The sequence below is a fragment of the Anolis carolinensis genome, unplaced genomic scaffold, assembly GCF_035594765.1.
Source record: "Anolis carolinensis isolate JA03-04 unplaced genomic scaffold, rAnoCar3.1.pri scaffold_8, whole genome shotgun sequence".
Lineage (NCBI taxonomy): Eukaryota > Metazoa > Chordata > Lepidosauria > Squamata > Dactyloidae > Anolis > Anolis carolinensis.
In genome coordinates this window covers 2,096,747-2,114,591 of record NW_026943819.1, presented here as the reverse complement: position 1 = coordinate 2,114,591, position 17,845 = coordinate 2,096,747, and the positions used below count along the sequence as shown (strand labels likewise).

Below are 17,845 nucleotides of genomic sequence, written 5' to 3'. Positions count from 1 at the left end.
GAGCTGGGCATGTTTAGCCTGCAAAACAGAAGGCTGAGAGGAGACATGATAGCCATGTACAAATATGTGAAGGGAAGTCATAGGGAAGAGGGAGCAAGCTTGTTTTCTGCTGCCCTGCAGACTAGGACACGGAACAATGGCTTCAAACTACAGGAAAGGAGATTCCACCTGAACATCAGGAAGAACTTCCTCACTGTGAGAGCTGTTCGACAGTGGAACTCTCTCCCCCGGGCCGTGGTGGAGGCTCCTTCCTTGGAGGCTTTTAAGCAGAGGCTGGATGGCCATCTGTCGGGGGTGCTTTGAATGCGATTTCCTGCTTCTTAGCAGGGGGTTGGACTGGATGGCCCATGTGGTCTCTTCCAACTCTACTATTCTATGATTCTATGATTCTATGTATTTATATTATTCCAGTCATTATATTTATGTCACATATAACTATGTATTTATATTATTCCGGTCATTATATTTATGTCACATATAACTATGTATTTATATTATTCCGGTCATTATATGTATGTCCCATATAACTATGTATTTATATTATTCCGGTCATTATATTTATGTCACATATAACTATGTATTTATATTATTCCAGTCATTATATGTATGTCCCATATAACTATGTATTTATATTATTCCGGTCATTATATTTATGTCACATATAACTATGTATTTATATTATTCCGGTCATTATATGTATGTCCCATATAACTATGTATTTATATTATTCCGGTCATTATATTTATGTCACATATAACTATGTATTTATATTATTCCAGTCATTATATGTATGTCCCATATAACTATGTATTTATATTATTCCGGTAATTATATTTATGTCACATATAACTATGTATTTATATTATTCCAGTCATTATAGGTATGTCACATATAACTATGTATTTATATTATTCCAGTCATTATATGTATGTCCCATATAACTATGTATTTATATTATTCCGGTCATTATATTTATGTCACATATAACTATGTATTTATATTATTCCAGTCATTATAGGTATGTCACATATAACTATGTATTTATATTATTCCAGTCATTATATGTATGTCACATATAACTATGTATTTATATTATTCCGGTCATTATATTTATGTCACATATAACTATGTATTTATATTATTCCAGTCATTATAGGTATGTCACATATAACTATGTATTTATATTATTCCAGTCATTATATGTATGTCACATATAACTATGTATTTATATTATTCCTGTCATTATATTTATGTCACATATAACTATGTATTTATATTATTCCGGTCATTATATGTATGTCACATATAACTATGTATTTATATTATTCCGGTCATTATATTTATGTCACATATAACTATGTATTTATATTATCCCAGTCATTATATGTATGTCCCATATAACTATGTATTTATATTATTCCGGTCATTATATGTATGTCCCATATAACTATGTATTTATATTATTCCGGTCATTATATTTATGTCACATATAACTATGTATTTATATTATTCCGGTCATTATATTTATGTCACATATAACTATGTATTTATATTATTCCGGTCATTATATGTATGTCCCATATAACTATGTATTTATATTATTCCGGTCATTATATGTATGTCCCATATAACTATGTATTTATATTATTCCGGTCATTATATTTATGTCACATATAACTATGTATTTATATTATTCCAGTCATTATATTTATGTCCCATATAACTATGTATTTATATTATTCCAGTCATTATATGTATGTCACATATAACTATGTATTTATATTATTCCGGTCATTATATTTATGTCACATATAACTATGTATTTTATTATTCCAGTCATTATATGTATGTCCCATATAACTGTATTTCTGTACTTACTCCAATCATTATATTTATATCCCCTATAACTATGTATTTATATTATCCCAGTCATTATATTTATGTCATATATAACTGTGCATTATTCTAATTATTATATTTATATCCCATATAACTATGTATTTATATTATTCCAGTCATTATATTTATGTCACATATAACTATGTATTATATAATACATATATATATATATAGATATTATAATATATAATATTATATTATTTAACTATGTATTATTCTAATCATATTTATGTCCCATATAACTGTATTTCTGTACTTACTCCAATAATTATAATTATATCCCATATAACTATGTATTTATATTATTCCAGTCATTATATTTATGTCCCACATAACTGTGTATTTCTGTACTTACTCCAATCATTATAATTATATCCCATATAACTATGTATTTATATTATTTATTTATTTATTTAATACATTTATATCCTGCCCTTCTCACCCCGAAGGGGACTCAGAGCGGCTTACAAATTAAATTTACATACAATATTATATTATTAGCATAGCACAATACTAGCAATAAATTACTATATTGTACTATATAAATATATTGTAATATATAATATATAATTAATATTATATTGTATTATTAGTATTATATTGTATTACAAAATAATATTATTAATATTATATGCATATACAATATATTATAATATTATATATTATATATTATTATATATTATTCCAGTCATTACATTTATGTCACATATAAATATGTATTATTCTATTATAATGTATTATAATGTATGGTTTTAAATCTATTTATTGTATTTTGTTAAATTACCTAATTGTTTTAAGTGCTTATGTTTTATCTTTTTGTATTGTATATTGGCATTGAATTTTGCCAGATTGTGAGCCGCCCTGAGTCCCTTCAGGTGAGAAGGGCGGGATAGAAATGATGGAAATAAATAAATACATTCTAATAATTATATTTATATCCTATATAACTATGTATTTATATAATTCTCATCATTATTTTTATATCCCATCTAATTATGTATTTATATATTCCAGTTTATGGAGATGAATTGAAGGCACACAACAACAACAACAATAATATATATTCTTTAAAATATCTATGTTTGCTCAGCCTTCAAATAATCAGCATAGCTACTGTTAGCTGCTAAAGGGACATCCTTTATATATAGCTTTGCTTTAGGTCTGCTATTTAAACATCCAGAGTAACATGCGGAGTGTGCTATCCTTCCGTCGACCTCAGTGGATATCCCACTCACGCCCGATTTCCTGTAACCTCCAAATAGGGCGAACTCAGGTGCCTTTTGCTTGCCTTCCAGGCCAACTGGGGGCAAAGCCAGCCACGTTTGGGCCCCCGAAGGATCCACAGCCTTCAAGTGCTTAATCTCCGCCAGGTTCTGTGCTGCCCTCCTGAGCAACATCTCCGACTGCGACGAGACTTTCAATTACTGGGAACCGGTGAGTGAGTTTGGCTTCACTGCGAAGGGTCTTTCAGGGTTGCAAGACTGGGGAATATCAGATATTATTCAAGGTTATTTTCAGAAGGAGGCATCAATAAATCAGCTCTGAGTTGGCTAATGGTAATAGTGATGGTGATGATGATAATAATAACACTTTATTTATTTATTACCCGGCTTAAGGCAGGGATCTCCAAAAGCCAGACAATGACAGACCTCATTTGGACTTGAAAGGCGCCTTGAATGTATATTTATATGTATAACTACGTAGGTTTTTTAATGTAGGCTGTTAATTTAATGTAATTTTAATTTAAATGGATTTTTAAACGTGATGTAAATTGTTTTGATGTATGTGTTTTTATATTGTAAGCCGCTCTGAGTCCTCTGATGGGTGAGAAGGGTGGAATAGAAATGATGTAATAAATAAATAAATAATAAATAAGCCAACTTAAAGGTGACTTGAAAGCACATAATAATAATAATAATAATAATAATAATAATAATAATAATAATAATAATAATATACTATAAATACAGTAGAGTCTCACTTATCCAAGCTAAACGGGCCGGCAGAAGCTTGGATAAGCGAATATCTTGGATAATGAGGGATTAAGGAAAAGCCTATTAAACATCAAATTAGGTTATGATTTTACAAATTAAGCACCAAAACATCATGTTATACAACAAATTTGACAGAAAAAGTAGTTCAATACGCAGGAATGTTATGTTGTAATTACTGTATTTATGAATTTAGCACCAAAATATCACGATATATTGAAAACATTGACTACAAAAATGGCTTGGATAATCCAGAGACTTGGATAAGCGAGGCTTGGATAAGTGAGACTCTACTGTACTATAATATGTATTAAATAAATATGTATAATTAAATACTATATGTATAATAATACATAATACTCAATTCAGAGAATCCCAAAGTACCCATTGATCTTAACTGACAAGTGAAAATAACAAAAGGCAGGGATCAATGTTCATTTGGCAAATGAATTCGAACTGCCAAAGGAACAATCTTTCAGACGTTTTCCTGATTTATATTTGCTCTGATCCTGATAGATGCACTACCTCGTTTACGGGAAAGGCTTCCAGACGTGGGAATATTCCCCTGTCTATGCCATCCGCTCTTATGCATATCTGTGGCTCCATGCCTTACCGGCTGTCTTCCATGCCAGAGTTCTGCAAACCAACAAGGTAAGTGCACTGTGTTTGCTGTCTGCTGGGTGGATATCGAATGGGGCAGTGTTAGGGTCTGGTCGAAATTCCTGGAGCTGAAAGCCACCTTTGCTTCTTCAAAGCAGTCTTCCTTGTTTTGAGGGCCTGATTTGCCCAGTGAGGTTTGATTATGTCTCATGAGAGGCTGGGGAAGTATGGGCTGAGATACTCTTTGTTCTTGAAAGGAGTATAACTGCCACCCTTCCTCCTAGGTTCTGATCTTCTATTTCCTGCGCTGTCTTTTGGCCTTCCTGAGTTGTGTGTGTGAGCTTTACTTCTATAAGTGAGTACTTTTTGCTTCTCGTTCTGTTGTGAATATATGGCTGGGTTGCATGAGTCCCACTCCTTTTGCATCATTAAACCCTTGTCCCATCCGGCCCACTGTGGCCTGTTAACATGGTGAATGTCGTTGGTTCCTGTGTGAACTGGATTGTTCTCGTTCTCCTTTTCTGTTTGCTCAGGGCAGTGTGCAAGAAGTTTGGGCTGCATGTGAGCCGCCTCATGTTGGCCTTCTTGGTGCTCAGCACTGGGATGTTCTGCTCAGCGGCTGGTAAGTTAAGACAAAATTGACCTTGTAAACTGATAAAGTAGTCTGGATGTCTATTAACATCTGCTTTGATTGGCAGTGATTCTCTAGGTCAAGGGTTCCCAAACTTTTTTGTCTATGGAACCCTTCAGAGGACATGTATTTTCTGAGGAAGCTCTTGTCTGCTTGAGGCAAGTGTGAATGATGCAATTGGCCAGCTTGATTGACACCAAATAGCCTTTCAGTTTCATGGTCTGGCTTGAAACCAAAGTATTCTTATTGTTTATTGGAATATGTGATTTTATCTGTTTATGATTTGTTTTCTACTGTTGAGTTTTATATTGTTTGTTGCCTGGGCTTGGCCCCATGTAAGCCGCCCCAAGTCCTCTCGGGGAGATGGGGCGGGGTATAAAAACAAAATCATTATTTTATTGTATGACACAGCAAACAAGATAGATATGCTGGATTTCGTTTCACAAAATCACAAGTCGAATACTTCCCAAGTGTCTAGGACTGTGTGATGTATTTTCGGATGATGCGCGCAGATCCCAGTAGGGTGGCCTTTTGCAGTTGGCAGAACGTAATTTTGTCAATGTCTGTTGTTTCCAAATGCCGGCTGAGATCTTTTGGCATGGCACCCAATGTGCCGATCACCACTGGGATCACCTGTACTGGTTTCTGCCAGAGTCTTTGAAGTTCGATCTTGCGATCCTGATAGAGGGCTGAGTTTTTCCTGTTGTTTTTCATCAATGAGACTGTCACCTGGGATGGCAGGTTGTTGTTGTTGTTGTTGTTGTTGTTATTATTCCTTCCTGGGGAATCTTTTGTTGGGAGGTGTTAGCTGGCCCCGATTGATTCATGTCTGGAATCCCCCTGTTTTCTGAATGTTGTTTTTTATTTACTGTCCTGGGAGCCAGATTTTGTTCATTTTCATGGTTTTCCTCCTTTCTGTTGAAATTTCAAGAAAGAGGTATGTTTGAGAAAGAAGGGAAAGCAGAGGGAGAAGGAAAAGCAGAGAGGAGAGAAAAGGGAGAGCAGAGAGAGAGACACATACGAGAGAGGTGGGAAGCAGAAAGAGATGTGTTCGAAAGAGAGGGAAGAAAAAGCAGAGAGAGAAGAGAGCGAAAGAAGGGACACGTGTGCGCACAGGATACAAAGAAAGGCGACCCCAACATACGGTTATGATGACCCTGTTTGAAGCTCTGCTCGTTGTTTCAGAAGCTCTGCTCCAGACTATCTTCCAAGGGGAGATGCCAGAAACGGAACCTGGGACTCTCTGCATACAGATTGATGAATTGAGGGCCTTTCTATGTTCTGAGGCCAAAAAGAAGATATCCCACCTTGTGGGATTTTGAACGTCCAGCCCTGACCCTTCCTTCTCTGCTGCTCTTGCTTTCCAGCCTTCCTCCCCAGCAGCTTCTGCATGTACAGCACCATCGTGGCCATGACCGGGTGGTACATGGACAAGGTCTCCCTGGCTGTCCTGGGGGTGGCGGCGGGGGCCATCGTGGGCTGGCCCTTCAGCGCCGCACTCGGGTAAGCGAGGCAGAAACCGGGGCATTCTGGGCCCTTGGGGTAGGTTGGCAATAGAGATGCTCAGTGCAGAGAAGAGACGTTGGATGTTTATTTAATTATATTATTATATTATAACCGCTGCCACCAGTGTAAAGATGTTTATAATGTGGCCACCAGATGTAAAGGGGATTATCCACGCTTGCCACCACTATGGGAAGATATAGCCTCTAGCTACTTAGAGAGGAGATCTTTTAAATTTTGTTTTTCTTCTTTCTTCTTGCTTGTTTTTGATGGTAATATATATATGACAGAAGCTGAGATGTTTAAAAGAACAATAACACGTTTATAATGGTTACAGTAACTTTCTCTTTAGAAGCACTTTGGTTAACAGTTGCAAGGCTAGAATGAGGTGTTTCAAAATTCTTAAAATTGTCACTTCTTTCTTTACTGCTCTAAACTGCGGTCACCCTGTGAATTACAATCACAGATTATCTGTTCCTCATCAGGAGACAGGCTACCTTAAAATAAGTCACCAAACTTATTTTAAATTGACTCAAAAATAAGCATTTGAGTCTCCCTGATCCCTTCAACTGAGGATCAGTCTTCACTGTACCTCATCAGGGCACAGACTCACTGCTTCTTTTTCAAACCTGCACTTCTCCACCAAAACGGCAGTTGGCTCCGCCCACTTCTCCATGGTAACCAACTTATGAGTGCAGAGTAACTGAAATATTGACCCTTTTAAAACGCAATTAAACATGACATCTGTAAACTAAAAAATTCACACTTCGTTACACTCAGGCTCAGATTCTTTCACTGTTGCGCTCAGAGAGTAACTTGTTTTGGACTGTTTTGGACTCTTACATTACTGAGATATGTGTTTGTTGCTTCTGAGAGTACAGTACTATTAATTTTATATTTAGGAGAATCATCTCCTCTTCGTTGCATGGAGCTTACTTAGATTTAGGATCTTAAGAATAAAAATAATAACAACACTATGTAACAAAATTTGAAAAATAATCCATATGTTCTCAGTTAATAGTTTTGTGCCATACTTGGAAAGGCTTTTCTTTATGCAGTCAAAACATTTCTGAAAACATCCCACTCTCTATTCCCTTCTCCATATTCCAGCGGCACTTCTCTATTCCTATAATTTTTAAGGCTCACTTCCTCTTCTCTCTCCTGTTGTGAAAAAGAAAATGCATTAATTTCACAAGTGTTGCATCATTTCGAAAAAGTGGAGAGGGGACATTGGCCTGTTATTTGAGGATATGATCGAAGGCCATTTTTCAGTAGTGATTGTTTGGCTACGCTTAAGCATCCAGGAAGAGTTTTAACCACTTGTTCGTCCAACGAAGAGAAAAGAAATGCCCCGAGTCTCTTCCCTTGACGCATTGCCTTTGCCTTCCTTTCACTAGGCTTCCCATTGCCTTTGACTTCCTGATCCTGAAAAGGAGGTGGAAGAGCTTCCTAAAGTGGTCTCTTGTGTCGCTGGTGGTGTTTCTGGTGAGTCTCCCTCCCAAACTGGTTCTCTATGTGAGATGTCAGGGAACCACTAGGTGAATTTTACCTATATAGATATATCTTACATGTATTTCGATAGTGTTTTGTTTAATCTCCCTGGTTGAACCTCAGTTGGCATTATAACTCTATCCTGAATGTTATTAGGTCCCTTTTATTCGGGTATTTTAACTGATGATGTTATTTTTATATTGCTGCTGCAGTCCTCCCCACCAATGAAGTCGACTGAATTGTACTTGGTGGTTGATTGATATTATTACTGCTGTATTAACTCCTGTTTTATAGTCTTACTGTGCTTTATTTTTGTATATTGTGCAATATATTTATGCTGTCTTCTTTGTAAATTATGCTGGTCGGGCCTTGCCCCATGTTAGCCATCCCAAGTCTCCGTGGGGAGATGGTGGCGGGGTATAAAGTTTATTATTATTTTATTTTATTATGACACAGCAAACAAGATAGATATGCTGGATTTCGTATCACAAAATCACAAGTCGAACACTTCCCAAGTGTCTAGGACTGTGTGATGTATTTTCAGATGATGCGTGCAGATCCCAGTAGGGTGGCCTTTTGCAGTTGGCAGATCGTAATTTTGTCAATGTCTATTGTTTCCAAATGCTGGCTGAGATCTTTTGGCACGGCACCCAGTGTGCCCATCACCACCAGGACCACCAGCACTGGTTTCTGCCAGAGTCTTTGAAGTTCAATCTTGAGGTCCTGATAGCGGCTGAGTTTTTCCTGTTGCTATTCGTCAATGCGACTGTCACCTGGGATGGCGACATCAGTGATCCAAAACTTTTTCTTTTCCACAACTGTGATGTCTGGTGTGTTGTGTTCCAGAACTTTGTCAGTCTGGATTCGGAAGTCCCACAGTATCTTTGCATGTTCATTTTCCAATACTTTTGCAGGTTATTATTATTATTATTATTATTATTATTATTATTTGCCCTGCCTCGAGCTGCAAGGAGAGGCGGGTAATACCTAAATTACAGTTATTATTATTATTGCTACTACTAGTAGTAGTAGGCCCCCGGTGGTGCAGTGAATTAAACTGCTGAGCTGCTGAACTTGCTGACTAAAAGGTCAGCAGTTTGAATCTGAAGAGCAGGGTGAGCTCCCGTCGTTAGCCCCAGCTTCTGCCAACCTAGCAGTTCGTAAACATGCAAATGTGAGTAGATTGATAGGTACCGCTCCGGCGGGAAGTTAATGGCGCTCCACGCAGTCATGCCAGTCACATAACCTTGGAGGTGTCTACGGACAATGCCGGCTCTTCGGCTTAGAAATGGAGATGAGCAACTCTTGCTGGGTTGAATATAGGGGGTTCAAACATTAGACTTTGCCTAACTTATAAATGGATGCTGCTGCTTGTTCTTCTTCCTCAAGGTTCCTCTGGTGGCCATTGACAGTTATCACTACGGGAAGCTGGTGGTGGCTCCTCTCAACATTGTCTTGTATAACGTCTTCACGCCACACGGACCAGATCTTTATGGTGAGCCCATATGTAGGATATGGAAGGAATAGGGCATCTTTTCACTCTGTATACATTCTTTGTATACATCTTCATTGTTGTTGTATATAAGTTGCAACAAATATTTACTTTTGTGATTGTTTTACTACTGCTTGTAGCGGATTTGTGTCTTTGTATCTTTTCACTTTGGACATTAAGCATGTTGTTTGAGTTGAGAACGATGAGCAAAGTCTGCTTTCACAGCCGCGTCTGCATGTAAGTTCAGCCCGGCTTTGAATACCTGAGTAGCTAAAGAGCTTTCTTTCCCTGGGATATTAATCCCGCGGCATCTGCTCCCTTGTTTATGTGGGGAATCTACCTGTAATCTTATTACGAGAAATTAATTTGGAGAGAAAAGCGAGAGGAATCCTAAAGAGATATTGCGATCGGTGTCTGAACCATCTCCAATCTAGGAATATGTCTATTGAGATGATGCCTGTGTCCATTTTGAAGTACGTTGAGATGAAATATACAAAGTTGAAATTGCAAGGCTTGAATTACATTTTGAATGCTCACATTTTTCGTATCAAGAGTAGCGTGATTACTGACCACGTTTTTATTTTTTATTTTTACAGTTGTTGATGTATTAATTTGTTGTGATTAGTATGCATTTTATAGTGTTTGTATTTTATTGTATGTTTGTATTTTATTGTATACTAGCTTTGCCCGGCCACGCGTTGCTGTGGCTTATGGGAATCCTTTGTTGGCCAGATGGAATAGCACTGAATAGCCTTGCAGTCTCAAAGCCTGGCCGTTTTCTGGAGTAGCTGGAGCTTTTTGTTGTATGAACGTAGAGGCATGGATGCGGGGTTGTGCTGCCAAGTTTGGTGTTTCTGGGATGTGTAGTTTTGTTGTTTTGTCCTAGGCCGAAATTTCATTACCCTTTTATATATATAGATTGTTTGGGCTTGGTCTCCATGTAAGTCCCCTCTAGGAGATGGGAGCGGGATATTAAAATAAAGTTGTTGTTGTTATTATTATTATCAGTGGGATAATATGTTGCACTAGAGAGCCATCTAGTCCAAACCCTTTGGCCAGGCAGGTAAAGCACCATCCAAGCCCTCCTGACAGATGGCCATACATCCCTGACACAGGTGTATGACTGGGCATCTCCTAAAGAGAAGGATATGTGATAGTTTTCAATCTGGGAACATACATTCTCCCACAAATGGTTTTCTTCCTTGCTTTCCCCATGCAGGCACCGAGCCCTGGTCCTTCTATTTCATCAATGGCTTCCTGAACTTCAACGTGGCTTTCGCTTTGGCGCTTCTGGCCTTGCCTTTGACTTCTCTCATGGAAAGTTTGCTACAGAAGTTTCAAGGTGGGAAAATTCTGCATCATTAGTCTAGACTAGAGCTGATGGGAGTTGTAATATGGTCACATCTGGAAGGCCGTCGTTCTGTTTTGTTGTCATAGTAGGGACTAAATTTGAAGGTCCCTCCCACCAGTAACATTCTTTGCTAATTATATACATATATATGTATGTGTGTGTGTGTGTGTGTTTGTGTGTGTATACAGTAGAGTCTCACTTATCCAACATAAACGGGCCGGCAGAATGTTGGATAAGCGAATATGTTGGATAATAAGGAAATATTAAGACAAATTAAGCACCAAAACATCATGTTATACAACAAATTTGACAGAAAAAGTAGTTCATTACACATTAATGCTATGTAGTAATTACTGTATTTATGAATTTTGCACCAAAATATCACAATGCATTGAAAACATTGACTACAAAAATGCGTTGGATAATCCAGAACGTTGGATAAGTGAGACTCTACTGTATATATATGTATACACACATGCATACAGTAGAGTCTCACTTATCCAACACTCGCTTTTCCAACGTTCTGGATTATCCAACGCATTTTTGTAGTCAATGTTTTCGATATATCGTGATATTTTGGTGCTAAATTCATAAATACAGTAATTATTACATAGCATTACGGCATATTGAACTACTTTTTCTGCCAAATTTGTTGTCTAACATGATGTTTTGGTGCTTCATTTGTAAAATCATAACCTAATTTGATGTTTAATAGGCTTTTCCTTAATGCCTCCTTATTATCCAACATATTCGCTTATCCAACATTCTGCTGGCCCGTTTATGTTGGATAAGTGAGACTCTACTGTATATACATATCTATATATATATAAAAGAGTGATGGCATCACGGCGACCCACAAAACAACAAAACTACAGGCCCCCCAACCTCGAAATTTGACAACACAACCCATCATCCATGCCTCTAGGTTGATACAACAAAAAGAAAAGAAAAATAAAGTCCTAATTAGAGAGAGAGGAATAATTGCTTTTATCCAATTGCTGCCAGTTAGAAGGCTAAGCTCCTCCAACTTGGTCTCCTAGCAACCAAAAAAAATCAATAAAAAACACTAAAAAATTGATACAATAAAATACTATAATAACAGAAAATAACTAAAAATAATACAAGAAAATAATAAAATATAATAAATAAAATATAACTTACAATAAAATTAATAAAAAATGCAAATAACGTCAAATAAAAATTACACAACAATTTTTAAACAATACCACCACCACTTTGCCACAGCAACGCGTGGCCGGGCACAGGTGGATATACAATATAATAGTATAATATATAATATTATAATATATTGTATATGCATATAATATTAATAATATTATTTTGTAATACAATATAATACTAATACAATAGAATAATATTAATTATATATTATATATTACATGTAATATTATTAATAATATTACAATATATAGATATATATTTTTATATAGATATAGTACAATATGGTAATTTATTGCCAGTATTGTGCTATGCTAATAATATAATATTGAATGTAAATTTACTTTGTAAGCCGCTCTGAGTCCCCTTCGGGGTGAGAAGGGTGGGATATAAATGTATCAAATAAATAAATAAATAAATTTATATACAAGGCTTGTGGATATGGCCCTGGACTTTAAAATACCCTTTCCTTAACCAGTTGTGCTTTCCCTGCATGGAAAAAAAGGGGGTTGGACTAGATGGCTTCTAGGGTCCCTTCAATCGCTTTCTAAACCTCATGACAGTCAGGAAATCATTTAGTAGGTCCTTAAGACCCTGATTTAGAGTTTGCATAAGTCAGAAATGACTTGAAGGCACCCAAAAACAACACCACCACATTTGTTTACCTTTAAGCACACCGAAGTCATATGCTTAGCTATGCTTCCAAGGCTGCACACAAGGGGGCACCAGTGGCTTGTTTTCTATAGAGAGCGCATTGGAGACAGTCTGATAAACATATATCGAGCTGCCTCCATAGTTTTTGCAAATTGGAGTCATTGCTGTTATTCATCCCCCTCAAAAAAAATGACATCCTGCTTCATTGGAAGGGATGCGAAGGATGGTTTAGTGCAAAACTTCTCAACCATAATGGGTTGGGATTAAATAGGCAAAACGTCTTGGGGCTCGAGATTTCCAATTTCCAACTAAAGCTATAATTATATATATCTTTATATTGGTCGCACTTCTCCTGGTTACTTGATATTGGCTCAGGGCCCCCTCGTCCCAGATTGACCTCTAACAAACTTGTAGCACTTTACGTTGGATAATCCAGAACGTTGGATAAGCGGGTCTTGGATAAGTGAGACTCTACTGTAATTCTATTCTGAATTTTACTAGGTCCCTCTTATCTGGGTATTTTAATCAAATGATTCTATCTTTATATTGCTGCTGCAGTCCCCCCACCTATGAAGTTTGACTGAATTGTATTGGTGGTTGTTTGATATTATTACTGTTGTATTAACTTTTGTTTTAACTTTTATTACCTTATTGTGTTTAAACCTGTGTATATTGTGCTAATGTATTTGTGTTGCTACTCTTGTAACAATATGAGCCGCCCCGAGTTCCCGGGGGAGATGGCGGCAGAGTATAAATAAAGTTTTATTTTTATTTTATTATGTCACAGCAAACAAGATAGATATGCTGGAATTCGTATCACAAAATCACAAGTCGAACACTTCCCAAGTGTCTAGGACTGTGTGATGTATTTTCGGATGTTGCGTGCAGATCCCAGTAGGGTGGCCTTTTGCAATTGACAGATCGTAATTTTGTCAATGTCTATTGTTTCCAAATGCCGGCTGAGATCTTTTGGCACAGCACCCAGTGTGCCCATCACCACCAGGACCACCTGCACTGGTTTCTGCCAGAGTCTTTGAAGTTCAATCTTGAGGTCCTGAGAGCGGCTGAGTTTTTCCTGTTGTTTTTTGTTAATGCGACTGTCACCTGGGATGGCGACATCAATGATCCAAACCTTTTTCTTTTCCACAACTGTGATGTCTGCTGTGTTGTGTTCCAGAACTTTGTCAGTCTGGATTCGGAAGTCCTACAGTATCTTTGCGTGCTCATTCTTCAATACTTTTGCAGGTTTGTGATCCCACCAGTAATCTTTACTGCAGGGAGGTGGTGCTTGAGGCATAAGTTCCAATGGATCATTTGGGCCACATAGTTGTGCCTCTGTTTGAAGTCAGTCTGTGCTATTTTCTTACAGCAGCTGAGGATGTGATCAATGGTTTCGTCGGTTTCCTTGCACAGTCTGCATTTTGGGTCATCAGCTGATTTTTCGATCTTGGCCTTAATTGCATTTGTTCTGATGGCTTGCTCCTGGGCTGCAAGGATCAGGCCTTCTGTCTCCTTCTTCAGGGTCCCATTCGTGAGCCAGAGCCAGGTCTTCTCCTTATCAGCTTTTCCTTCAATTTTGTCAAGGAACTTTCCATGCAATGTTTTGTTGTGCCAGCTGTCAGCTCTAGTTTGTAGTGCGGTTTTCTTGTACTGATTCTTTGCTGTGCTTTGAGGAGTTTCTGATTTTTGACTTCAATCAAAGCAGGTTCTTCACTTTGCTTTCCATATTCTGCCAGGGCATGTCCTTCTTCTTTGACTGCTTGTTTTACTTGTAAGAGTCCTCTGCCCCCTGATCTTCTAGGCAGTTCTAGCCGGTCAACATCACTGTGAGGGTGCAGTGAATGATGAATGGTCATGAGTGTGATGTATTTTCAGATGATGAACGCAGATCCCATTATTATTATTATTATTATTATTGCTGTTGTTATTATTTTTTGTATCCCATACCAACATTAAAATAGCAACATTAAACCTTTCTTGTACTGATTTTTTTTGTCTGCTGTGCTTTGAGGAGTTTCTGATTTTTGACTTCAATCAAAGCAGGTTACTTCAATTATTATTATTATTTGTTCCAGTTCAGAACCTGGGTCGTCCCTATTGGCTGACGCTTTCCCCAATGTACCTCTGGATGCTGATTTTCTTCAGTCAGCCCCACAAGGAGGAGCGGTTCCTGTATCCCGTCTACCCCCTGATTTGTCTCTGTGGAGCCGTGGGACTCTCCGCCCTTCAGGTGTGCTTTGGGGGCAGAGATGGCGACAGTAGGCTGTTAGGAATTGTGGGAGTTGAAGTCTAAAGCGCCTGGAGGGCCGAAGTTTGCCCCTGCCTGCCCTGGAGAGAGGTGCCTTATCCAAAGGAGCTGCAAGTCCCATCTTACCGTTTATACAGTACTGATATTTTGCTTCTCCCTCCCCTTTCAGAAATGCTACCACTTCGTCTTCCAGCGCTACCGCCTGGAGCACTACACTGTCTCTTCCAACTGGCTGGCCCTGGGGACAGTCTTCGCCTTCGGGCTGCTCTCTGTGTCGCGCTCCGTGGCCTTGTTCCGAGGTCGGTTTGGGCTCCTTTGGGTCAGCACTCCTTTCTCCCTGCAGCATACACGAATCGCCAGGAAGCACCAACCTCCTGCTCCTGTTTCTTCCTCACAGGCTACCACGGGCCTCTGGACCTCTACCCAGCATTCCACAGAATCGCCACGGATCCCACGGTTCACACGGTGCCGGAAGGGAGGCCGGTCCACGTCTGTGTCGGGAAGGAGTGGTATCGCTTTCCCAGCAGCTTCCTTTTGCCCCATAAGTAAGTTTCCTTTTCCTGTTTTGTCTATGGGGTTTGCCATATGATTAGATATGCTGCTGAACTTGCTGACCAAAAGGTCGGTGATTCGAATCCAGGGAGTGTGATGAGCTCCCGCTGTTAGCCCCAGCTTCTGCCAACCTAGCCGTTCGAAAACATGTTAACCCCTCCCTCCAAAGACTAACTGCCACTCTGAGGCCAGAGTGAAGAAGGGCAGCCAGGAAGACACCTTTCCACTATGTCTCCTGTGTCAACATAACAATATAATAATATAAAATACTAATATTATGTTATACTAATAATATAATATATGGTATATACATATAATACTGATAATACTATAATGTAATACAATATAATAATAATAATACACTATTATAATTGTATATTATATATTATATGTAATATTACTAATAATATTGCAGTATAGTGGTATAGTATGATATAGTAATATATAATGCTTATATTGTACTATGCTAATATAATGTATTGTATGTACATATAATAGTGATAATATAATGTAATACAATATAATAATAATACACTATTATTATCGCATATTTATATTACATGTAATATTATTAATAATATTGCAGTATTGTGGTATAGTCTAATATATTAATATATTATGCTTATATTGTGTTATGCTAATAATATATATTGTGTGTACATATAATATTGATAATAATATTATAATGTAATATAATAATAATACTGATAATAATGCACTATTGTAAGTGTATATTATATATTACATGTAATATTACTAATAATATTGCAGTATAGTGGTATAGTACGATATAGTAATATATAATGCTTATATTGTGCTATGCTAATAATACAATATATTGTATGTACATATAACTTGTAAGCCGCCCAGAGTCCCCTTCTGGGTGAGTAGGACGGGATATAAATGTTGCAAATAAATAAATAAATGTGAGTAGATCAATAGGTACTGCTCCAGTGGGAAGATAACACAAATAGACTTAATGTCAGGGGAAAACCTTTACCTTTAACCTATAGAAAGATGTGTGTCCCTATGAAGTATCAGTCTAAGAAGCAGGGGATCGGAGGAGAGAAGAGAGAGAAAGGCAGACAACGAGGGCAACGAGGGAAGGGCTTTCCCTGCCAACTGACTCATCTGTCTCTAGTTCCTTGATGAGGACTGCAAACTTGAGTAGGATGGGGTTGAGTTCCAACATCAAGAGGCTGGCAGGCTTTCTCCTGTGAGGTTCAGGAGATGTGAATCCGTTAATTCCAACTTCTTTGGGTTGTCAGGGTTGGTGGGTGGGCCTTTTTGCGCCTCAGATGTGTCTGCTCTGGCTCCAAAGTCCTAAAAGGCAGCACGGTGCTCCTGTTGCCCTGCTTTCTTCAGCATCTTTGCAGCTTCTCACGGTTTTCTCTGGGGAGACGTTGCTGCAAATTCGCAGCTTTAATAACCTCAAGGCTCTTAAGATCACAAAACACCAGACGAGCGTCTTGAAAAGAGAGAGTGGGGAGCAAGGCTCTGAATCCCAGCTCTGTCTGTTGCAAGGGGACAGATATTTAGGATGTTCCTGGAGTCACCAAAGGGAGCAAAGTGCCTGCCTGTCAGAGCAGAACTGGCCTCACAATCGCATGCATCTTCCAAACAACACTTGACCTGCAAACCTTCTCCGGGGCTTACGGGAAAGGTGGTTTTTCAAAGCTCCAGCCATGCCCAGTTCTTTCCCAAACAAAGGACCTTTCTTTTCCAGGAATGCTGCCCTCTTTCTCCCTCCCTGACCTCTCATGGCAACAGCATTCCTGTTCTCTGCGTTGTACTATCCTCCAAGGCAGGGCTTCTTAAACCTTTCCACTCATGACCCCTTTAAGCCTGAGAAATAGGGATGCATCTTAAGGTATATAAAATAGGCATCTTAAGCATGCACTTATTATAAATCAGCATTTGCAAGGCTTGCTAAACACAGATTTTACCCTTTTTTTGAAAAGTATACCTGAAGCACCTTCTGCAGAGTAAACACTGCACTACAGATTTGCGTAGGTGTCTAAAACAACCTCTGACTTGTGTGTTGTCGAAGGCTATCATGGCCAGAATCACTGGGTTGCTGTGAGCTTTCTGGGCCATATGGCCATGCTCCAGAAGCATTTTCTCCTGACGTTTCATCTATGGCAGGCATCCTCAGAGGTTGTGAGGCCTGTTGGAAACGAGGAAAGGAATTTATATATCTGTGGAAGGTCCAGGGTGGGAGAAAGAAAGAACTCTTGTCTGTTGGAGGCAAGTG

General features: G+C 38.3%; 1 protein-coding gene and 1 long non-coding RNA gene across 2 annotated transcripts in view; both read left to right on the top strand.

The window, feature by feature from the left end:
- LOC100554974 (ALG9 alpha-1,2-mannosyltransferase) overlaps positions 1–17,845 on the top strand; it is a 33,129-nt gene that overhangs the window by 7,542 nt on the left and 7,742 nt on the right. Inside the window, exons 8-18 of the mRNA XM_062961233.1 lie at positions 3,195–3,333; positions 4,407–4,541; positions 4,775–4,845; positions 5,024–5,112; positions 6,489–6,624; positions 8,022–8,109; positions 9,505–9,610; positions 10,827–10,949; positions 14,867–15,021; positions 15,209–15,338; positions 15,437–15,584. Of these exons, the coding sequence (XP_062817303.1) occupies positions 3,195–3,333; positions 4,407–4,541; positions 4,775–4,845; positions 5,024–5,112; positions 6,489–6,624; positions 8,022–8,109; positions 9,505–9,610; positions 10,827–10,949; positions 14,867–15,021; positions 15,209–15,338; positions 15,437–15,584 (1,320 nt within the window). The remainder of the gene's footprint in view (positions 1–3,194; positions 3,334–4,406; positions 4,542–4,774; positions 4,846–5,023; positions 5,113–6,488; positions 6,625–8,021; positions 8,110–9,504; positions 9,611–10,826; positions 10,950–14,866; positions 15,022–15,208; positions 15,339–15,436; positions 15,585–17,845) is intronic.
- Positions 11,643–14,766, top strand: LOC134293403 (uncharacterized). Its single transcript, XR_010000367.1, has 2 exons — positions 11,643–14,036; positions 14,161–14,766. It is a non-coding gene; the product is annotated as an uncharacterized LOC134293403 (long non-coding RNA).